The 25711-nt window shown below is 41.1% G+C and overlaps 1 protein-coding gene across 1 annotated transcript in view; it reads left to right on the top strand.

Moving 5' to 3' along the window:
* Nucleotides 1-25711, top strand: part of tmtopsa (teleost multiple tissue opsin a) — a gene marked incomplete at both ends in the record, with an annotated part of 46601 nt that overhangs the window by 5740 nt on the left and 15150 nt on the right. Inside the window, one exon of the mRNA XM_079173335.1 lies at nt 2309-2637. Within this exon, the coding sequence (XP_079029461.1) occupies nt 2309-2637 (329 nt within the window). The remainder of the gene's footprint in view (nt 1-2308; nt 2638-25711) is intronic.

Here is a 25711-nt window from a genome sequence, read left to right as displayed (position 1 = left end):
TGCAGTTTTGAGAAAGTGTGATTTGATTTGGCTCTGTTTATACTATATCTTATCAGTCTGTCATCTCAAAGAAGAGCTACACCACATGCTCCCAATGTGGGTTTTAGGATGGAACTTACTTATATTTGATACATCAGGATATTTAGGGGTGTATTATCTTGCTCACATCATTAGTGATGCACCAATCCGATCCACTAGAAAGGATCGGTGGATCCGATACTGACCTTATTAAGTGGTCCCAGTATTGGCCAGATGTGGCCGGTCCACACTAAATCCGTTTTCTTTGTCAATATCACTTACAAATTGAGTGTCTTTGCTGTAGTTACATTCATACTGCCTCGCCAGACTGTTGACTCTTAGTACAGGTGCAATCCTTGCCGTCACGTTACCTCACATACAAAATTACCCCAGTGAGTACAACGCAGTGAGGTACATAGATCTTGCATTTGGAAAATAAAAACCCTGGAATCAAAGCTATTCTTTGTATCACTGTATATGGTTGACGTATATTGGAATTATTGATTGAAAGTATTACCTGCACATAAAGTTTGCTTAGTTGTCATTGAACTGTAGATGGTGAAACGTTCCATTATTCTGAGCACTTTTAGGACTAGTTGGCTTTGATCTGCAGATGAAAACCATGTGATGTGGTCAAAAGCTCCAGAGTGAGTGGGTAGACCTTGATGAGACTTTGTTTTGTTTTTTTCTTGTGAGAAAAGTCTGTTTTTAAAAGTTTGTTTTTAGTCCCTTTACTCAGTGGTTAGGTCCATTTCACCAGTGAAAGTTAGCTATAGCAGCCGCAGGGCAGTGTCTACGGATTCCTGCAGCTTAATATAACTGATACAGAATGTTGAGTGAAACATTGATTGGTACTATACTGGAGATGTCCTGTTTTCTGTGGCCATGGTTTAAATGTATTAACCTATCAGAAGTAATCACAAATCAGTAAAAATATGTCTGCTCTAAAACATACTGGAGTAAAGGCAGCTTTTATTAGATTGTGGTTCAAGTTAATAAGCGTTGCTATTGCACAACACCCGTGTTTAATGATACCTTGCTGTAAAATATCACTAGGATTTTAGCTTGACATCTGCCAGGCCACCTGTTGTGAGAAGAGGGTCCTCCTGAGTGCAGACACAGAATAACTCGGTTGAGATAGGGCAGCAATGAGTAGGGTTAAACGCGCCCTTTTTGTCAAATGATCTGAGAATTATGTTTGGGATGGTTGCTATGAGTCAGTCAGCTGAGATCAAACAGAAACACAAGAGGGTTGTTGTAAAACTGTGTTGACTTTGAAATATTGCAGCGACGGAGCTAATAAAAGCTAATAATGAGCAAAGCAACCTGAGCGCAATATCTGGAGGCTACAGACAAGCATGCCGGGCTGTGCCAAAGAGACTCAGTCAGGGGTACGTGCAGTGGGTTCAATGCATTTGCACACCGACCGACACAAAAACATTCTGCAGAACCATCATCTTCAATCACAGAGCTGAATTAGTTTACAGCATGTCTTACTGGCTATAACTACCCCCCCCCCTCCTACATTTCCTCTCAAATCCTCACCTTTTCTCTTTACCCATTGATCGTGCTGGGTGGCCATGGTATTGGCACATTGAAAGGCCTGGATCGTCTACTTAAAAAGAGCGTCCAGCTCAGCTTCGCTTCATTGCAGCTGAAAATCAATGGGCATGAAGCACTGCCTCGTGGCTCGTAATGGCTTCGAAACCAAATAGCAAACAGGATAAAAGACTGAGGGGTCAACATGAACACTGAGTCATTGAGCTCCAGGTTCTTGCTGCCGCGCCTCTGACCTACTGAGAAAGAAAAGGAATGAAAGATAAGAAAGCTTCTCAAAATATTCTGTGTTGTGTGTTTCACCGCATTGCTTCTGTCGTGCAGAGACACTACAGGTATTGCATGACTTACAGCAGTGTGTATCTGCTGCAAGCGCCGGCGGCTGAAATACTTGATGATTTCACAACCACTTTTGCTGTAGTGATCATTTTATGAAATCATAACATGTCCTTTGGTTTAAGTTAAATTAAGCTCCTTTTAGCTGCAATTTTCTTTTCAGAAAGCGCTTCATATCACAGTTGTTCCTCGCTAGAATAGATAAACATTTAGACAGGCAGCGCATTTTTGTCTCTATTTGATGGCCCCGTTAAATGTGAAGTACAGTAGTCAGGGTATAAAAAGAAAGAACACACCTGCACAGTGTTGTGTATTGAATTGAACTCCTGTTTCTACATGCTGTGTGACTGAATCTATACATACCTCTGTATGTGTGTGTGCCCTGTCTACCCTGTAGGCATCGTCTCCCTGATCTCCCTGGCTGTCCTCTCCTATGAGCGCTACAGCACCATGGTGGCGCCTACAGAGGCGGACTCCTCCAACTACCATAAGATCTCCATAGGGATCACTTTGTCCTGGGTCTACTCCCTCGTCTGGACCATTCCGCCTCTCTTTGGCTGGAGCCAATATGGCCCAGAGGGTCCCGGGACCACCTGCTCTGTCGACTGGACGGCCAAGACGGCGAATAGCATATCTTACATCATCTGCCTGTTTGTCTTCTGCCTCATTGTGCCGTTCCTGGTGATCGTGTTCTGCTACGGGAAGCTTCTGTGTGCCATCAGACAGGTGAGGAAATATGGGGACGGGGAAGGACTCCACGAAACCTTCAGTACTTGCACAAACAAGTCTAGTTCCTAAAAAAACTAAATAGAGCTAAAAGGAGAGTAAATATTGGCTGAAAATAAACAGCTTTGCCAAATCAACTTAATATGTTGTAATAAGTCAGTGTTGTGTTTAACATTCACTCTTGTTGTTGAGCAAATGCATCTAAAAACTTACAGTGCTCTGTCCACTCTGTTCTTTGGTAGTTAAACCTTTTTTTTTGACAGCTGTGAAGCAGTGAACCAAAACCTGCAGCTGCATTCAAACGGCTGTTTTATAGCAAAGGCAATTACGGTTATGAACCATAAACTGTGGTTTTATCGCACTACAATTATCATCTGTGCTGTCACTGCAAGTCTATCAATTCAGACTCTGGGAGCTGCATTTTGATGGTTCACATCACACATTACATTTGGTTCACACATTTATTTAAATGACTAGATTTAAATGAACTTGTCTCAAAGAGAGCATGCGCCGACTTTGTATGAAACAATGTGCTCACGAGCTCACAGTGACAGGGAAAATATTGCTTTGAAACAGTCATGATTTGATTCCGTCAAATCCTTTCTTCGATTCTGCCATCAATCAACTTTGGTCGGTTGTACACCTCTTCAGATAATTAATTCCCACCACTCTGCATCCAATTATGGAGAAACAAGCGGCATTCATGCAAATCTTGGGTTTATTCATCTAATCGTTCATTCATGCCCTTGTTAAATAAGCAATGTCAGAGCCATCTTTTAAAAATGTGTTTTTTTCCACAAATGTTTGCATTTATAATTAGATAATTCTTTGACCCAGAGTATAATATTTGTCTATACACACATGAGGCCTACACATACAAAATGTGGTGCTTTTTTTTCTGCATTTAGAATTTTACCACAACTTAAAAGTCACACATGTGAAAAATGAACACACGCCTCCCAATTCGCGAAGGGGCGTAAAAACATTCGCTTTTGGTAGCGAAGCATGCATCTTCGGCAGCCGGTGGGTGCTCACCTGCATTCACGGATGTGTGACTCTGCCTTGATATGTCAAAACCACAACAGTCAGAAAACTACAAAATGCCATCATAATAAAAAAAATCTATGCCACACTGTGCTTTGCTAATAGTAAGTGTAGGAAACGTTATAAAGTCCTATAGGTTCACCGTGATTCCTACAAATTCTGAGATGCAAAATAAATACATATGTATATGTTCATTAAATATTAAGCAGTAGATGTCTTCTTCAAGTGAGGATAAGAGATTATATACTGAATTTTTTGGAGGATTTGCCCTTTCCACCATGGCTGTGAACTGTGGCATGAGGTAACCAATGTTTGGTTTTTCGCACAATGTCCCACACTTAACGACTGGATGAATATGAGGGCAGACAGTGTGGAAGGCAGTGCTCTCTCTCTCTCTCTCTCTCTCTCTCTCTCCAGGGAAGCCTCACATACACACACATACATAAACAAAAACACTTTCACACAGTTTGCATGAACAGGTCCCAGAGCATTATTTATTTTTCCAGGATTACAACTCGCTCAGACTGTGATCCTCCTGTCTTCGGCCTTTTGTACGGTTTTCTTCCTTTTTCTTTATAACTTTGCATCAGTTTGTTTCACTTTGTTCTTCTTCTTTTGTCCCCTCTCACACTTTATCTATTTGCTGTTTCCTCATCAGAAAACACACACACACACTTCTTGTATAGATTAAGAAGAGGCGAGGGAAAGTAATAGTGTTCAGTACTCTTTCTCTCTCTGTCATTGTCAGCCTTTACCAGCCTTTTTTTTCAACTCCTTCCAAACTCTCTTATACATCTATTATACGTCTGCTTCAGCTTCGTTGCCCCCTTTTTCGTCCTTTATCCCTTCTTTGTTCAGGAGTACAAGTGCATCCCTTATCTTTGCTCATTTTAATGACTGGCCGTGCTCTTCGGAGTTGTTCTTCTCCTACTGACAATGCTGTGTAATGTAAAGGCTACAGTTCTCCTGTCACATTATGTAAAAGAAGTTGAGCAACTTGTCCATAGAAAAAGTTAAACTCCCCTATCTAATAATGTGCTGCTCAATGGAGCAGTTCACATGGGGAAGACTAAATCAACTTTGTGTTTGTTAATTGATGTGCTTCACGTGATTCACTAAACATCTGACCATCAGAGGCAAGACACAGAGAGAAGGTATGACGTTCAGTTTGATGTGGCTCTCTTCATCATATGTGACGTCAATGAGAACATGAGGGCATTAAAAAATGGTTATTATTATTATTATTATTATTATGACAATGGTTTGATTTAACTCATAAATAAATATTGTGTTGGAGCAATTCCCTGGCACTTAAACTGGAACATGCACATGTATCAAGAAAACAGTGACCTACAAACACAATCAAAATTGCTATATTTATGTGTTAAATTAACAATGAATTAATTAAACAACAGCTGTTATCTTCAGGATGTGTAAAATTGGCTACACCTTATTAAATGCTTTGTGTCCAGCACATAATTAACTTGTTTAACAAAAGCAGTTATAAACTGCAGGGAGTTGTGATGGAGTCTTCGTATGTAGGTATAAGGGACAGCATGTTGTGGTGTAGGTGGTTATGGCCTGGGTTGGGATTAGGAGGAATACGTTACACGTCCTCTTTTTCCTTTTAAAAAGAGAGAAACAGGACCATGTCACTCCATCAGTTTGCTTTACCAAGGCAACAGCTGAATTTGGTTTTGTGCAATTTCTGTGACTTCAATTGCTGGCAGACCACCAAATTACACACCATCCAAATCACCATCTGTTATGCATACTGTTTGATTTAATACTGGAATACAAATCTGGAATATAAATCTGGAAAAGTAGTTTCTGGCATTTTATCAGCGATTATAGATGTCTCAACCAAAGCAGATGTGCAGCACAATTTAGTGTAAAGATATCTCCACATACTGTATTATTCCTCATTCCTCAAAAGGCTAACTGATTTGTGTGCGAGAACATCTGACTGATCGTCCCTGAGAGGTAAGCACAACATACTGTATATAAGAGGATTTCATTCGTCGTTATGAAGTCTAATCAGGTGCAACATCCTTGTTTTAAGTGACACAAATTGCGCAACAAATGGGCGTAATTTGCAGTGCAAAAACACAAAGACATATTATACAAAACTAGGCTATATTTTTTGTATGATGTCCTTTGAATTGCCTTTACCCACTTTTATATAATTTGGTTACCTCACTTTATATTTCAGATGATATCAAGATAATAAATTGCTTAATTCATTGTGTTGTTGACAGAGGTCAGAAAGCATAATTCAGTGGTTGAAGTGATGACCCATGGGTTTGATAAACTGGGTTGGATCGAATCATGAATCATCAGAGCCATTAGATTTTAGCCTCTTGTCCAGAATCTTTCCTTCAATTAGCCCTTGGTTAAAAGTCTTTGGTTTGATAACCAGCAGCTCCCTCACTTGTCTCAACATCTTTACCCTTGGTCGGAATTCATTATATGACTCATATATCCCTGCAGATATCTAGCGATACTCTCAACTGCTACCATATTTCCCCAACATACCGTTGGCTCTGTGACACAGATATAGAGCTGGAGAGAGGGAGAGCGATGAAGATATCAAGGGGAAGTGAAGGAGGCAGAGAGATGAAAGGAGGAAAAGGAGGGGAGGAGGGGGAGAGAAACAGACTGTGACTGCTGGGGTCCTAATTTTGTTCGGGCCCACATCAGATGCACCGACCTTGCACCGGTCATGAGGTAATTTCATTGGTCACGAGCAGAGTTTTTTTTGCCCAACTTCCACACCTGCTATCATACTTTGCAAAAATAGGCAGGGAGTGCACTAGAGGGGGAATTCAATGCATATTAGGTGGTGCAGTTTGGATTAGGAAATTACACTTGTGCCTCCACCTACTTTGCTGGCATCCACAAAAGTACAAGGGGTATAAATCACGGGAGTTTTATCACGATACCATATTATATCGATTCTTGGGACAACGATACGATATTTTTTTAAATCACAAAGTCTGCCACAATGCGATTTTGATACGATTCAATTCAGGAACCTGCGATCATCATGAGACGATATCTGCCCATTTAACACAAACGGATACATCAACTCACAAAAAGCAATTGCAATTGTTTACTACTGGGCTCTTCCAGACTTTGTTAAAAAAAGAATAAAAATAAACCTTTTTTTTGGAGCTCTTGTTGCTGGTCGATAATGGTGAGGGGCTTGACTCTACAGTGAGAATATCTGGTCCACCCTAAAAGGTCAGCCCACCTTAAGTAAGTCTGAACTGATGTCGTGGCTTATGTCGGGGCAGGCGGCAACTTCCGGCTCTGAAAAGTGAAGCCAATGTGGAAGTGTCTTAAAACCTGCATTCTCTCTACTGGCCTTCAGGGGGCGACACCTCTGGTTGCAAAAAGAACTCTGATTGTATGGAAGTCAATGATAAAATGACTACCTCTCACCTGATTTATTTCCTCAGTAAACATTGCGAACACAAGTTTATAGTCGTAGTTGTTCAATACAGCATGATGTTATTTAGGAAGTTATGGTCCCATTTAGTGAACAATAGATCATAAAGCAGAATACGCTTCAGGGTGGGCTTACTGCGATTGACAGTATTAGGGATACCTCTTAGTATAACACAGGAAGGGTTTATGGTCGGGTATAAGAGTGCATCAGTTTTAGCAAGGTGTACCTAAGAAACTGGCATAAGTGTATAAGCGCTCACACTGGTTGGTCTTTGTGCCTTTTCGACGGGGAGCGAGATCTGAGGCAAATGACAGCATGAACCTCAGCATGTGTTACAAACCTGCTTGGCTACATGTGTATCTGGAAGGCACACTACTGTCTACACTGTTTCCGACATTTCACAAAGAGTGATGTCTTCCTGGCAGATTCTTTCATTTTAATTGTTTTAATTACGTTACCAAATTGCCACAGTGAAAGGCTCGTCAGTATAACACCAGATCTGTCTCTCCGATAACGTATTACAAAAGAAATCTGTCGCTCACGTCCAAATGTGCCGCTTCAAAAGATTATTGTCTTTGTTTATTTCTTTTTTCACATTAGGCCTGATGTTCCTCACCACAAAAATGTGTGACTAAAACACACACCACACACACACACACACACACATACGCCAGAAACATGACAGCAACGAGAAGGAGATACAGCTGTGAAAACACTTCTTAGCAACCCTTGGGATGAAAATTGCCATCATGCTTGCTTGATACGAGCTCGGTGGGCGAGTGGCGAGATGCTAGAGGTTACAGCTGCTATTCTGCAAAGGGAGCTGAGCGCTTAAAACACAAATTAGTTCTCAGTCAGACTGGCTGCAGGATGAGGCCCTTGTTCTCTTTGTATTACAAGTGCCTTGTCTCTGCTCATTGTCTTGCTGGGTCCTTGGTTTTTCTACTTGTTTTTCTTCTTCTCTACATTCCCTTTGCCCTCGGAGCATCCATCTCCAACTCTGTTTCCCACTTTTGACAAGTCTCTGGGCTATTATGCTAATCTTACTTGTGCGTGTTCTTCATACTCACTCACATCTCCACACATTCTTATCTGATTGTCCATATCAGTGGCTTATTATTCTGAATCGGTGCGTAACACACAGTACAATGGCTCATTTCACTGTCTGCAGCGACTGCTTCAAGCTTTTTTATTTGCCTTTTTACTCTTTTCTAAGCCCTCTTCCTCCAATTCTCTTTCTCCATCTCGCTCTCTGTGTTCCCTCTTCCTATTTCTCTCGTTATTTGTGCAAATACAACAAGCAAAACAAAACGAGGTGGGAAGCCTTTGTTAGGAATGCTGTGTAAATCATCAAATGCTCCATTTGGTCGTGGGTTCACAACTGAAAGAAAAGCTGAATTTCCAGTAGAGTTAATTTGTCTGCTAGGCTACAGAGCAAAGAAAGCAAACCACCAGTGAGTGTTACATTCTTTGGAGATTGTATGGGATGAACCTCGTTTGTACCCATGTGTCTCAGATTGACCTGCTCAGTGAAATGGGTGGACAATACGACCAAATTCTTCTATTACGGTACATGCAATTTTACAATTTTACATTTCAAGTACTTGATCTCTGACATCTGCCAACCCCTCACTACCAATCCGTGGACATGATACAACCACACTCAGCCTGCACTTAATCCAAGCTGTGAAACTCCATCAACTAGACCTTGCTGATACTTTAAATGATAACTTTAAATGTTTTCTATCCCCAGATGTTACATTACAATTTTAGTTAAGTATATATATCATTCACATGAATACTTATTAGTAAACATAGGAAGGACTTTCATCTAATTACACGTCATGTTTGCCGTGTATTTGCCCAGCGAAACCACAAAGTGTGTTGCACTACACTTGCACTAATTTACACTGAAAGCACGTGCTGCCTTTTAGCGAGCAAACCTTTAAAAAGCAAGGTTAAACGAAACGCCTTCAAAGTTGCAAGACCCCTCTTAATGCAGCTGGAGGATGCATCGTTAGTTTAATTCATAATTCAGGTGTGCTCATTTGATGCCAGCCCCAGAACCACTACTTTTACATAATTTATGAAACCTGGAAATTGGGTGATATTAAAGTGTAGAAGTAATATACTATAACCCGTTTTTATCTCTAGTTCAGAGAGAATGTCCCTCATTGACCTTTTGCTGAAACAGGAGCAAGATAATCACTCACAGTGGTAATATTTGAGACACCGTATTGTTCACTGCACTGTTCCCATGGTTTTAAAATATATAATTCAACATCTTAACCCATATATTGACTCTACAGGACAAAAGGCAAAAGGGTGAACGTTTTGAAAGAGAGGAAGAGCTACTTTAATGATCCATACATCTCAAATGTCCATATTGTTTTAAATGAAACAAAGGCTTTCCTGTGTGCATTATTGACCCAGTAACGTTAGTTACATGTTGTAATTCTATGAGTATATAGACGTGCAGACTCTCGTACGTCTGCACGTGCAACATATAAACTCTGTGCAACCATAGTTGCGCTCCCAATTTAGATTAGCATGTCTTTAGCATTTCATGAAAGAGGGCCTTGGCTAGTGGTGTAAAGGACCATCGTCGAGGGAGGATCTGTGATTCGTACAGATCCTCCCTCACGGTTCGGCACGCATGTGAACTGCGGATTAATTACACAGTTTAACGTTAACCATCACAGTGTGAAATAAAGTTTTACTGACGATATATTTAATAAAATATATGCGATCAGGACATCGGCGTTTGTGCTTTTCTAGTTGCCATCTCTGATAATGTTACATAACAAACAACCAATCCGTGTTTAAATTGACAGGAGGAGAGCTAACCAGCAGCACCGCTAACTGACAACGAACGAAGGTTCCGTTTAATTACATTATGATGCGTTCAGGCTCTGTTCAGTGAAAATGAGTATTGGGCAATGTTAAGATGTGTTTATGTGTAGACTCGTAACATGTTGTGTTGAATAAATCCAGTTGTTTGAAGGAGATGTTTTCACAACATAAATAGATATTAGAGGGGGAATTATGACTGGTTTACATTAGCTCTAATAATATATTATTACAACTTTAATCAATACAAATACAATCTTTTATTTTCATTTGAATGAAAAACAAAACACTATAAATTACTTTAACAAAGTAAAAGGATACGATTTAGAATTTTTTGATGTTTACACTGTATTCAGAGCTGTTAAAATGATTTTGGGGACGGTGGTAAGAACAATATTCTGGAGCCTTGTAGACCAGCTGTATAATCAAAGAACAAAGGGATCTGTATCTGCCAATATGGATCTTCAATGATCTGCAATTAATATCGGCATCAAACATTTATATTTGCTCCCTTTTTTTCTTTTGTGCGGATTTGATCTGTGATGCAATCAATGACTCTGATCTGTGATATGATCCGAACTGTAAGTTGTATGATCCGTTGCACCACTAGCCTTGGCGGTGGGTAAATCATCCTGAGAAGGAGAAAGTCACTGATGCAGGGCTCCTGGCCACTGTGAGGACGGAGAAAGCCACAAACTCGGGGCTTAGTATCCCTCATTATCTGCCTCCAGTGCTCCCAAAGTGGAGGAAGGAGAGCCCCGTCACAGTGGTCTTCATCCTTGCTGTCTGGGAAATCACTGGGGAAGATGTCCAGCTCATCGGCTGTTAAGGTATCCTGACGGTCAACACACAAAAGCGCCCTGAAAGCCTCTTCCTGTCGCCGCAGCTCCTAGTTAAAGAACTCGCAAGCGGACTGTTGGGTAAGCCCGATGTGGACATCACCGAGACAGCTCTCCCAGCTGGGATGAGGGTCTATAAGGAGGATGTAGCCAACCCGGCATGCCGGTACAGAGACGGACACGACTGGACGTTGTCATCTTCACTTGTTGACCGCTTGACACTATAAAGAAGAAATGAGAGCAGAACTGTGGTCGCACAGCGTTTATATGTTGCCAGTGCTGTTGTAAGAGAGGCCTGTGCACAAGGACACCAAAAACATATTTACGAATGCACATGTGCGCGGGATGAACCTGATATCAACAGCTTTAAGAGGGCGAAGCCTATACAAAAAATAACTTAAACCACATCTATGGGCAAACATTATTAAATTATTCATTGTTGCCATGTTAATTATTTATATTTGAGTCATAACCCTCGGTTAGGAGTTTTGATGGCTCTCGTCAACATGTAATATACTGTACAGCAAATGTGCATCTCCTAATTCCCATTGCATTTGCTTCCAGAGCAAACTGGCACAGAAAGATCGGAAAATATCAATCCCAGTCTTTCCACTTGTAAGCCTTCATGTTGGCATCCCAAGAGGAAATCAAAGTGCAGGCATCAAAGTTACTTACAAACTGTAAACCACAGGACGAAAACACTCACAACATAGCTGGTTATCATAGAATGCAAAGTGTGGCTGCATCATACAACTAAATAGATCTCTGAATAATTGTGTGCGTTAGTGTCCTACAATACTACCGTGTCCGCCCAGTATTCTTGAGTTGAATGTATTAGTCTGATTCTGGAGGACGTTTCATTCAGAGCCAGGCTGGTGTGTGTCAGTCGTCTTTGACATTGTTCCTTTTCACGTAAATTGGAAACTAAACCAGTGAGTGATTATCACCCGTACCATATTTATGGTCATCTTCTTAAATATGACTCGGTCAACTGATACATTTTCTCTCTAATGGATTTTAAATGGCTGCCAGAACACAACAGTTAACAAGTTATCAGTGTCCGATAGATTTAACTGAAAGCTGCAAACAATACAAAGCAGTGTTAATTTTGTTAATAAAATCTATGATGACAAACATTTTTTGACATATGTCAAAAACAAGACTAATCTAAATGCTATGCTAATGAGAACTACATTTGTTTGATACAAGTGTATCAGATAAAAAAAAGAAAAGAGAGTTTGGACAGAACAGGAAATCGCGCAGTTGAAGTAATATTAACATTACTTTCAGTTGGCTATCTTTCATGTTGGAATGAATGAGTAAATTGAAGGATTAATATCAACAGTGAACCAAATCTTCCTCTAGAAGTTCGCTTCATGTTGCAAGATGAAAAAGTAAGAGTATAGAGGTTGTGGTAGTGAATGGGCGTGTAGCATATCTGGCTCTAAAGTGGAAGACCTGAGTTTGGGGCCAGTCATCAACCATCAATAATGTTGAATTTAATCTTGAAGCTCTAAATTGGGACACGGCTTAAGGCTGCCTTATTATAGCAAGCCTGTAAATGACTGACGTGATCTGATTAAATCAAAACATGATACCTCATTTTCTTGTGTTGTTTCAAAGCAGAGCCAAGGGCACACGCTGTTTGTCTGTCTGGAAACACAGTCAGCTTTTGGTCTTTTTAAGATGATGTGTTGGTTTAACCTAAATTGCACCGACACAGAGCAAGACCAACATTTGAATTTGTTCGACTCAAGTAATTAATTCAATATAGACAATAACAACCATCAGGTAATAGTTATCATCCGACAAAACGAATATCTGCCAATAGTTGGCTTGAAAATGTGTGTTTGTGAGAAAAGGGACTGCTCTGTATACGGTAGCCATCGTTTCTCTCTTTGCTCACATACTGGGCTCTCCGCCTGTCCTGACCCAATAAGCAATGGCCTAATTGAGGTATTTGGATGCGAGACCGCCTCTCATCTGGCACTGCCAGCCTCTGCAGCCATCTGTCTGTGGAGTGTAGCAGCATTTCTCTGTTGGCTGAGACGCATGCATTTACACTTATTGGTCCAGACAAGCAGTGATGAACAGCGTTCCTTGAAATGATAGCAGTCAACCACATTTTACAGGACGCAGGTTTATTGAGGACGGATGCCCGCTGTTATGAGAGTGTGTGCTTGCCCTGTCTCCTCCCCGTCTGTGTTCCTCCTCGGGATAAAAATCTAACACACCTCTTGAGGATTCTGTATTGGAAATGGGCCAGCGCCCATAGAGATACAACTGCTTTGAGCTCGGCTCCTGCCCTATTTTCACATGTTCACTTGTTCCCCGGCCCTCCCTACTACATGTTGTATGCTTAAAGAAATTATGACTTTTGCTGGAGATTCCCATTTCGAACTAATTATTATTTCAAGCACTCAATTTGTCCTCTGCTTTCGTAGTTTCTTGAGATCAAATTGCCACTTGTAACAGTATAAAGATGCTGTATAAATGTTTTTTACTTACTTACTCCTCCTTTTCCTCAATTTATATTTGCTTGTGGTAAGTTGTATGTAGTTTAGCTAGTTTTTAATTGGGAGCTAGGTTAGCCAATATGCTGCTTATATATATATATCTATGGGGTCATATTCACAAAACAGCCCAAGGCTTAAAGTAGCTCCTAACTGCATGAGTTAGGAGAAACTAAATGGAAGGTGAGTCATTTGTTGCTTTAAGACTCTTTGGTTTTGGGTCTTAGAGGATCTCACAAAGCATTTTAGTTCTAAAACTCCCAGCTCCTAAGTCCGACAGAAGTTAAAGGACTCCTAAGTCACTAAAATGTGCTTTGTGTAGCGCCTGCCATGTGTCAGCCTTTTGGAAAATCCAGAGATAAAGCACTCTTGTGTACTGATGAATATTTCATTTCACATTCACTGACACAGCTAGGTCACCTTTGCACCGATCACTAGCTGCAAGGTCTAGCTGGGCCCCTCTCGTAGCTTTAGAGTTCAATCAGTTCAATTACTAAAAGTGGCCCTCAGGAGCTTTGTAAATACGTCTTAAGAGGAAACTCTCAGTAACGCTCAACTCCATTTAGGAGGAGTCTCACTGTAAGACTAGCTGCTATGTGAATACGGCCCTTGATGCGACTGTCTACCTTGCAGCACTTCTGCAAAATAATTTAACTTTCAAAGATTCCACTCTTTGCAAGTTGTACCTCATGATTGATCATGACCAAGTGATACAAGACACAACACAATAAAGGAACATGCAGGGTCGCCTTTGCAGTAGAGAGGGCATTAAATTAAAATACACCGTTGGAACACTGAAAATCTTTTGTAACCCTCCGGCTGGAGAAAATGCAAATCTTCACATCTCTAATCTTCACATCTCTAGGATTGCACCTTGGCTAATTGCCTTTCTTCCTCACCATATCAGATCAAATATTCATGGGGATAATGAATTTGCTGTTGGAATGTTAAACTGGAGCCATACTGGGACAATCAATTAAATTCATACTGAATGTGTTTATAACTATATGGAGGGGAATCCTCCTGGTAAGGTGTGTATGTGCGTGTGTGTGTGTGTGTATGTGTTAGTATTTTAGGCAGATCTAGGACACACTGAGTAATGAGCCGTTAGCCCCTGCCGTTAACTGATGAAACACAAATACATAATGAAACAGTCTTACTCTGCATCCATGTGCGCTTGAATACACACAGTATACAGCCTCTGGTACATGGAAGTCTGTAAGGGTGTTAAAGGGGAAACTCCCGCTATTATATACCTGAAGTCCATGAGAGTACTCATGTAAATAATGTCTGCTTGCTTTTCAAAGTCTGAGAAAATAGAATAGATAATAAAGTCTAAGGTATATCTGATGTCACCAGGATATACTGCTGAACTGCAATTTGAGAATTATAGGTGTCCAGTATTTCCTGAGCTTGACCCAAACTACAGATGAGGATATCAGGACATCTCAGCCGTTGCTGCTTGGATTTTGAGCGTCTGTCAAAACAATGAAGCTCATTTGAAGAAGAAGAATTGTGGAAAAGGCTATTGCAATTCTGCACCAGTAGGTAACATAATTGAATGAATTGCCTATTTCACAATTATAATTTTTTCAAATGAGCTTTATTATTTTGACAGGCGCTCCGCAGTTTCTTGCTAAAACAATTAGGCTGCGCGCTCACATAAATTTGACAGAATAATTCTCAACGAAAAGTGACTTTGCATTATCAGAAAATACATCACCTGGGGCGTAAAAAGTACTCAGAAATTATATTCAAGTTGAAGCAGTTTCTGATCAGGCCCCTCTTTAAAACTAGAACACCTATGATTGGATCCCCCATCATAATATATGGGGGTGCAATTGAGTAAAAGTAAAAGAAATGTACTTACGGTCAACTTTTTTTTTCCATCTCAAATTTGATTTGAAACCCTTTTTAAATGCATACATTTCACAAGCACAGCTGACACAAAGGATTCAATAAGGATCACTGTCAACATTGATGAAAAAGAACATTTTATAGAGATTGAATGGACTGTTTTGCCTTCATCGATGGCGTGTGTGCTGTTAGCCATCTTCTGCAGCTTTTCTCATCTTCTCGTCTAATCTAGGATCCACTCTTAGCATTTTCTTAGCATGTCTAACGTGACAATAATAGTATTGCTGTTTACATTTTTGTATACTTACACATTTAAAATTTCAGAGGAAATAAAACACACTTTTTCTTAAATTATTACATTATCTGTCAAAATGATTGCATCATCAGAGACCCACTTGAAAGCTATTACATCATCAGTAAACATTTTATTACAATATCCGTCAGGACATTTCATTTCATTATTGGGCAAGTTATCATTGGATTTTATTACATTTTCTGATCGCGTTAAATGCTAATTGTAGTACAATTTTAGGTGTTATTACATTTTTTAGGAAGTTATCATTAAAATGGACTCCTGGAAAGCTCACTGAGGTCATTTAGTCTTCTCTGTTTGCAAGGTGCTGCCAAACTTCTCTGTACTTTGGCAATTTGTGTGAATATAAATGAAACAAGTCATCAAACGAAGCCTGTCAGAGAAAACTTGAACTTTGCAGAGAACCCTCACTGATGCCACTTTTCTCATTTACACATTTCACATCACAGGTGCCAACATTTAAGGTGCATGCTGTAGAAAAAGGCTTGGTGCCATTTAAGGCATTAACTGCTGAGCAATTTCTCTAGTTTATTCAATTAACCATTGAAGCTCTGATCTAGTGAAAGTGTCCAGATGATCAGATGCATCATTTTAAATCCGTCTTTGTGCGACTTTACATGCCTGTGTCAGTCTACTTGTGTTTGAATGAGCCAACCAGCTAGCAAGTCTAACTCAAACCCTTTAAATGAGAAGTGGAACTGGAATAAAACCTTTTCAACAAAGCCCGTCACACAAATAAAAGTCTGCAAAGGCTCAATTTAGTTCAATGAAGTGACATTTTTCCCCACACATTTCCACCTTATGTAAAAATGTCGGTGTTCTTTTCTTCAATTTAAAGATTCATGCAGAATATTTTGGAATCAGGATGTGATGACGAATGTCACTGGTATCTGACGAAAGCTGGCACGTGTAAGGGCTGCTATGAACTCATTTTTGACAAGTAGCTCACAGCCAACGGGTATATTTAATTTGGTTCTCTATATTTGGTGAACTCTATAAGGACCTCTGGCATTGGATGAAAACACTGGTCTCCTGATTTTTTTTCCCCCTCTTCAATCTTGAGTCCATTTAGAGCTGCAGGAGGAAGAATCTTCAGATGTTACCAAAAGCAATCCGACAGGAAAAAAAAGCCCTTTACGTCTACAGTTCAACAAGTCAATTCCACATTGCCTCTGCACTGCTCTCCTCTCCCTCAGGAACTCGGAGTGTTGTTATTCCAAATGAAAATGAATGTCCTGGCACTCGATCTGAGCGTACCCAAACGCACCCGCACCAACCTTACATTCACAGCGTCCGCTCTTGAATTCCCCCCGGCAGCCCGACAGAGCCTCACCCTCAATTTGATAACCGATTCCCTCCCTTACAAGTTGTTTGTCTGTAGAAAGCAGCTGGTAATGCTTATTCCCCAGCGCTCGACAGATTTACTTGACTCTCCCTCATTCAATAAAAAGTAACAATCATGCTCCTTTTCGGCGCGACCTTGCAGACACCTCGATGTGGCGGCGAGGGGGGGGGGGGGGGGGGGGGGGGGGGGGATGGGGAAGGTGGAGGTAAGGCACGGCGGGGATATGGAAAGGTTGGGAGGAAGGGGGACAGTGAGTGTTTGCAAAGCGACCCAGCGAAGCGTTGAGGATTCTTGCTGAGAGAGGTCCTTTGATGGGCGACAGGCAGGCACAGTGTTCGGCAGGCCACAGGAGGCTGGTGGTGTACAGGACTAATGTGGCAGACAAAAATCCTGTGATCAATCATGCTTAGCGGCCAACAACTGCGCTGGCAGAACACCCGGGGCGACTCAGGAGCTGGAATGCTGAGACAAAACAAGTCAGTCGAAAGTGCTGTTCCTGTCTTTTCCCTTGTGGGCGATGTGTGTTTGTACCGTGTGACTATTTGTCTGGGTGCCCAGAATGAAGAAATCCTCTCTTTGAGTTGACTACTATGTTTGTTTTTACATCTGGGTGTCTATTTTGATAAAAAAAAAATAGTTCTTGAGACTGCTTTTGCGTGCAGAGGGAAAGTATACATCTGAGTGTATTTCTGTACAGTATGTGTGTGTATCTGTGTGTGTGTGTGCAAGCCCCAAAGCACCGTCAGCAAAAGACTGGAGTTGTGTACAGCCGATAGGCTTCAAGAACCATTTCCCCCCTCTCTCAACCACTTCAAGTAAGTCATTTCAGAGGAGAGATGTCACTCGTACAATCGCTGACATGTTTTAATATGACTCTCAGCATTAGTTGAACGTCTTGTCTCGGTGACTGCACTCCCCCCCCCTCTGGCAGAGTGGGGGGAGATGATGGAAGGGTGAAAAGTGCGATCAGATTGGTGAGGATGTAGCTCTCTGAGGCGTTCATGTTCTGGTGCCAGGATCCAACTTCGCTTTGATATTGTGTTGCAGCTTCAGCTGTCACCGCCCCGCCGACGGGAGAAAAATCATACAGAGGAACCTTCCAAATGGACACCAACAAGGTTTTGCTTTTTAAACTTCAGCAATTACGGCGACGCTTGAAACAAAATGAGACCCTTTTATTACAGTTACAATCCCTGTAGGTCTTCAAAAGCACTCGCTTTCAGTCAGAAGCCAGATATCAGGGTTGTTTTGATGGCGACACATGAAATGCTTGTGTTTAATAAATGATCAGATAAAGAAGTCAGTTAGAAGGAATCCGTTTTTATGAGGGTTAGTGAGCTGTCGCATTAGAAGTTTGGAAGTTTCCACCTCATTAAATTAACTTTAAGAGAAAATTGCCCGCAACAGAACATATACCTCTTATTTTGTTCCTCTCCACATAACTTTAGTCACATCCAACAGTCACAAGATAAGTTTATGGCTCGCAGCTTTTCAAATTTAGATGCAGCCGACTTAAAGACTTGAAAATGAGAAAAACTTTCAGTAAAAGATTGGAGATACGGAGTCAGAATTTACAGTAAATGCACTTAGAACGTTACTTCTAATCTTTCTTTCTTGGCTGAGGAAGTGTAGTGTAGTCTCCCAGGAGTTTCACGAGTGTTGAGTGGTGCATTCTCGCAAAAAAATGATCCTGGACTCTTAACACAAATGTGAAACATTGGTTCAATGCCAAAGTCTTAATATGGTTGGGAAATCCCTGCGGTTTATTCTGGCATCATGTTGACTAACTGTTGTCTTATGTAAACTAACACACATGTAAAAATAACAGCCGATATCAGCAAACATGATATGCGTTGTATTTGAAGTTTGTGAGCATGTTTGTCTAGCTGGTTTCTCTTCAGCCAGATCAATGCTGGCCAAGCTGGAAGGCTTACATGCTGATTACAACTTGGGGCAAACTCCCACAACAACTGGCCAAAATGAGGACAGAAAGTCAAAAGCAGGAGAGGGGGAACTTAAGAGGCTCTGCTGATTGCCATCGACTATAACAGGACTCTCCATCCACAGCAGTCCGTTTATATCTGCCTGCATGCAGCTCTTCCCCATCGGCCTCCATTTCTCTCCTTTGCGATTTACAATCTCCCACCTATCTTTTCTCATTTCTCTCTGCTGCACCAGTCCCACTCCTTCCTCCTGTGCACTTTCACTTCTCAAACTATAAAACTATCTTCCCCTGAATGTTCTCACCCCTATGTCTGGCTCATAATGCCTGCTTTCTGTCGCATCGCCGCCACCACCAATCTCACATCGTAATAGTCTGTGTCTGGTGCAGGCAGCAGCTGGGGGAGGCGCAGAAGGTACCAACTGCCTCCTGCTTCCCAGGGCTGAGGTGATTTTTAGCAGCCGGTCTGGCAACCGCCCACTACATCCATGTAATCCAGTTAGCCGGTCCGAAGACTCAAAATGAAGAGATTATGTGGATTAATTAAGAATACTTAAGAGTGTGAGGGGGGGAAGGGGGGTTGGGGGCATCTGGTGTGATGGTGGTGTAAAATCGGAGACACTGGCAGTCGTTATTGATCGTTGTTTTCTGTTATACGTGTGTAGCTCCCTGACTAAGAAGTACTTTTTTTGTGTTGAATGCTATTATTGTTTTGCAATCTGCTTTTTCATGATATTAGTGAATGAACAGAAATAAAAGACTTTCCAGACATTAGCGCTGTGCAAAAATATCAATAGCTTACTATCGCAACATTTCTTTAGCGACAATAGTGTATCTATTGATCCATTTTTAATTTGTTTCTTAAAATCATGTTTGAAACAGATTTAAAATGTCCTTTACATTGCCTCGAAACGCTAGATGTTGCTGCTGCCTATTGCCTTCTATAAGGCCAGTGACCTTTCCGGCCTGTCACATGATCCGACCAATATCACAACATGACGTCTCACAAGAAAGCGGCCGTATACTATATGTGATACCGAATCATTTCTGCCGACACATGATGGATGTGGCAGTGTGTAGTGCCCAGGATTCAGGAAGAGGTGACGAAACGTGTCAACACATCGCTCCCACCTGCAGAGAGAATGGCCCCGAAGTGCGATGTGTGGACGACTAGACCCCCGTGTCATATGTTACGATTACGTCACATATCTCTGAGGAGTCGGAAATAGTTTCACGTGCTTTACTTCATGTACTTTATTTAATATGATGTTCATAGCAAGCATCTACAAAATAAGAAAATAATACAGGATGTATTTTATTTTCGAATGAAGTTGTGACAAGTGCATTTTGGTAATAAAGTGTTCAGTGACACAATGACAATACAATATGCACTTTATTTTGATATAACCTTTTTTATGACAAGTGCATTTCAGTTTAGTGTGTTCAATGCTGAGTAACTATGTGCAATGCAAATACCTTTTGAAGTAGTTTTGATTCAATTTGTCCGCTGAGTGAGTCCTCAGGTGGTACACAGCAAGTTGTATTTTCAGCTCTAATTTTCGTGATGTGCTTGCCAATACACAGCCCTACACAATCTGATTTGATAAAGTGAGAGTGAGAGTGAGAGAGAGAGAGAGAGAGAGAGAGAGAAAGAAACTGTCTGATAACAAAGCAGAGGGTGTGGGGAAATACAGTTTAGTACATGGTGACTCTACAGTTCTTGACTGAACAGTTTCTGAAATATAAACAGTTAAGACTTGTCTTGCCTTATTTCTGCCGTACTTGAGCCCTGCTGTGAGTCTATCTCCTCCATCCACCAGCAGAACCATTTTCTGTGTGTTTGGAACATGCTGAAGGTGACTTGTCCTCCACACTGGGGACTTCACTATGCCTGCTGGCCTGGTATCAAATATCCAACAAAACTCTAAACTTCAGCTAAGAAAGTTGAAAAGATACCCTCTCAACCAAGGTTATTAGATTAGATCATCAGATTATTAACATGTCATCATCATCATCATCAATCATAATAGCATCATATAATGCAATTACAATCTCAAAATCCATCTTGGACAACAACTATTTCACTGGAAGAAAACAATGCTGGTTCAGATTCTATTCAACCGCTTGCAGCTCTATCACCAATATTAAGCTGCTGAGACTATTTGATTACACTGCTAGAACTTGAATTACCGCCTTGGGGTTGTATGCCTCCGCCAACCGGTCAAGTTGCTGTTTACATCACCATCATCTTTTGTGCAAAATTTGAAGAGATCACTTCCAGGCATTCCTGAGACATCACGTTCATCCGGACAACCCGTAAACATAATGTCATAAAAAGCAGCTAATCTCATACAGCTTCAGAGACGACTTCCACATAAACACAAATGCTTACTGAGCCTGAAGGTCCACAATGTTAAGTACACTAAAGCCCATATTTGGAGTTGTTCATGCTTTTAAATAAACTGCTGTTTTCCCTTTTGCCAGCTGCTTACAAATAAGGATTATCTGGTGCTCAAACATGATCATTTCTTTAAACCATAACAGGATATTGTGACCGAAATACATTTTTTGTAGCTAATCATGTCATGTAACACAGTATTTTGTTCTTTTTTATTTTGAGGAAAAATGCTAGAATTGTTGAAATTCTGAAATAAGTTGTAGTTGAAGTGGCAGTCAAAATACAATGACATGTTGCCTCGTCTATGTATTTCAGCTCACCTCTTCTGTCGGACTAAAATACACAATGTTGTCATATAGAGTGCTGCGGGGATGGCGTGTTTTTGTTCTCCAACCCTCGGAGTTAGCATTGCAGTGGTTCCCTCGACAAAAAGCCAAAGGGATTTACCATTGGGTTTTGGATTATTGCAGAAAAGAAGCTATGTGGCAATCACAGGTTTATTGTACTTACAAGTTCAGTTCAGCAAGATAATCTTCCCAAATGAACACCACTTCCATGATTCTTTAAGCCTAGATACAATCGGCCGAAGCAAAAAGTTAACGTTACAATATAAACTAACTACACCATGGTCAGATGACTTTATGTCACCAACACTAAGCGGAAGGCAGACTAGTGTTAGTAAATTCACGAGTGGGATTTACTGACGTACTCCTGCACCACTCTGTTGACACGGTTTTACTTTTCATTGACAAATGTCGGTTTGCATAAAGTCAAACCGGTTTAAGCTCATTAACTGAACCGGCAAAGCCTGAAATCAACCCAACTCTATTTTGAACTATACTCTTTGAAAACTAACAATACGGATAGAATGGATCTTAGGACTCTGCAGCACTTTCCCCCTCCACTAGACCTTTCCATCTCCACTGACAACTCCTGCCTGAAGCCTGCAGGAGCTCTAACTTTATTCTGTCATACAAAGCTCACAATGCAGCCACAACACAAGCATGGGGGTTTGCCCTCCCAAAAAAACCCCCCCATCAAATCTGAGCTTTCCTCACCCAGAGCTATGCGCGACTCTTTGCTCAAACTTTAATCATCCCCTGCCTTGACCACTGCAGCGCCAACTGTAGTCAGGCTGCTGAAGTATTCTCTTAAACTGAAACTCATCAATTATTCCCCCAATTCTTGCATGTCCTTCTACTATTCCCTCCTTGAAAAGGGTTATTAATAATGGAGCTGCAGCCTGAACCATGCAGCCCATCCAGAGCTCTAAAATCTGCCACAACAGGCTACATTCGCCTCCTTGAGACGACCCAGTCATCACATCTTTTGGCTCCGCTTCTGTTGTGGGTGGATTAACCTTCCGTCTCCATTCGGCAGAGGAAAATAAAACATTTTTGTTCTTAAATCTCTTCAAAAGTGCTTAACTGTGAACTGATTTCAACGTTCACTCGTTGTACGTTCCTCTTCTGAGCATGACATGAACAGCTAAATGCCTCCAGTTAAGTGTAACTGTCAGATTTCTCAAGTGAGACAGCGCACAGTTTACCCGTCTCCCTCGCTTCACACGCCATTATTCATCCTCTTACATGTGACATGCTGTGATTAGAATAGATGGCTTTGCCTACAGACAGCGAATTTCAACAGTAGATGTCAGTGTGACAGTTTTCTCCCTTAGAGACAACATGACAGACACATATTGGAAGCAGGTTCTTAATGTCAACTTCAGTGTCATCTGGAAACAAGACAGTGTAGCAGAAAACACACACATTCATGCTTTTAGGCAGAACACGAAACACACTATCACTGTTGGTCACATGGCCTTATAAATACGGCAGTCTATACAGTAAACACAAGGCGTTAGCAGGTGACACTGGCCGTGGTAACACCGGTCTTTTCAATGTGACTTTTGTCATCGGACGCGCCAGATCGGAACTCAACTGCGTCCGCATAGTGTTCACACTTGAAACTTCAATGCAACCCGTCTGATCGGATATAATTTGTGGTCAGAGGAGCAGCTGTAAAACTGTGGATAAACGCATTTAATTTCCTTTAAATTAATCACAATAAAATTCCCCTGTTGAATTGAAGAAAAGCCGGCGTTGCAGGACGAGGGATGAGAGGATCATAGAAGACCTCAATCAATTCAACAGACTGTTCTGTCTGCCGCTGGTAGGGAGAGACTTCTGCTGCCTGAAGGCCAAAACAAGGGATGAGGAGTTTCTACCCTAAGGCCAGCGAACTTCAATCACCTGCCATACATTTTATAGAGTATTCGGTATGGACAGGTGGTTATGTTTTTTTATGTCACTGTTTCATTTTTCTGAAACGTACCGATTATTGTTTTATCGTTTCTTTTGTTGTATTCTGGTCTATTCTTTTTTATTTTTAGTTGCTTTATCACGAGGACCAAAAGCATTTCACTACACGTTGTTTAAAGATAAGCAACAAGCAGACATGATCATAGTCAAATTTGTGATATACAAAATAAATTGAATTGAAAATCTAAAAACAACAACATAGACTTAGTAGGACCAAACGTAAACAACTGACCCTGTTGTCAATGTAAGACCCACCCAACCATCCACCCCCAACCTAAAAAAAAAAAGCCATTTCATGTACCTACAGCATTAACAAGCTTTATTCTATTTTGGTTTAAAACTCACTTTAACATTGCAGCCCACTGGTCAGATGATCGGTCTAAATAACTGACAGCCCGCCAGGGACCCAAGAGGAGACAATGCTCCTTCTGTCGGGGAGGAAAAATAGCTATGGGATATTTGATTAAGTCTGTGAAGTGCTGTGAAGATATTCTCTCTTGTCAAACGGCTCTTGACAAGTTCTTTCCCTCTCTGTGTGCATCAGAGCTGCATTGGACTACTGCCCATCATTTACAACTCTATTTCAAACTGTCATTATGCAAAGCTAAAAAGAAAGGGTCTGCTGTTTTTCAGTTCACTGTCTGCTTAGTGAAACACATCATGTCATCAAAAACCTCCTGTTATTTTGATGCTCATTACCAAGCTCGTAGTCTTGTCGTCTTGACAAAAGGCTGCAACAGATTTGTGCCGTCACATGGACACAACACATAAATATGAATTACACGGCTTCAGGGAATGGCTGCTTAGCATATGAAACGGCTTCTCTGGTAGGGCAGTCAATTAGTAAGCTAGCTCCCTTCACCAGCTACCCAGCCTTTGATTGCAATCATTCAGCACTTACTCTCCATTTCCTCAATTTGTCTGTGATCTCTGCCACTTCATTCATTTAATCAGAGCCAAGATTGAAGCCATTAGCCGCCTATTCTCCAGAGCTGACAGAGTCCACAGGCTGGGAACAGAACCAAACTGGAAGTAGAACTGAAACTGTCCAAAGCCAGAAAGACAACTGACCAAACTGGCAACAAGGATGAATTCCAAAAACTATCAATGTATAAGCGTACCCAATAAATTAGGAGAGCTATATACACAAGGCATTGAACTGTCACTAAGCTCTTGGCAGGATATGTAGCAGTTTATAGACTGATTGGCTGAATCTGAACTTATTTTTTGTTTTTGTTGTTGTTTGAGTTTATACCGGCCTCAAACTATCCAAGATAAGCGTTTTCACAGGAGCTTGTTTATTGAACTTTTTGCCATGCTGTTATCCTGCCAAGTTAGGGATTTGATGGCAGAGGGAGTCAAAACTAATTCAGTTGGTCCCACTGGCGTCAGTGTGATGGACTTATCTCTCTTTGCCGTAATTGGCTGGTCATAAAACCCCTCCCCAATTAGTGATTGTGTAATCACAGCGTGGCAATAGGCACAGCAGGTCTGTCTAGCTTTTGATTTTTTTTGGAAGCATTGTGCATGAGGGCAAGAGAGATACCTTGTTTATAAAGAGTTTCTTTACAAAACCGAAAGCACAAAAGCAAAAGTGCATGGAATGGATTAAACAGTGCATTTTGGGCTCTAACATAAGTCCAGCTAACAAGCCGACTAGCCTCAGTGGTAATGCTAATGTGGTTTTATTTGCAAAGCTGAGGAGCATGTATACTACATTATTTTGTAATGTTATAGGTTTCACGGGTCGGGGCAGAGCTATCAGCACTACGTATGAGCGCAGTGCAGAATGGCGGCCATTAGCAAGCCATTGGGGCCCAGACACACATGCACGGCCGGACCAGCTACGTTACAAACAAAGCACAGAGATGCTCGTATTTCAACACAAACAGCGAGAGAGAGATTTCATTCTCTGATCAAGTAAACGCTACTCCACTATATCTTTGTATAGTATCTTTGTATAGTACAAATAATTGTTTGCTGCTATATTTATGCACTGAATTTCGAGTTACGCACCGTTAAAATACATCCATTGTGTAGTATTTCCTCACTGTGTGGAAACTGGTCCTAGATGCTAATGTTAGTGGCTCAGTCCTGCTCTTTAATGGTTTGGTCGTCATTCTTAATGCCTTTTCCCCTGCAACATTAAAAGAAAAATAAACAATTTGAAACATATTTGAAACATAAATCCATCTAGCCCA

Source organism: Pholis gunnellus (genome assembly GCF_910591455.1).
Source record: "Pholis gunnellus genome assembly, chromosome: 14".
Lineage (NCBI taxonomy): Eukaryota > Metazoa > Chordata > Actinopteri > Perciformes > Pholidae > Pholis > Pholis gunnellus.
This window is presented reverse-complemented; position numbering and strand designations above follow the sequence as displayed.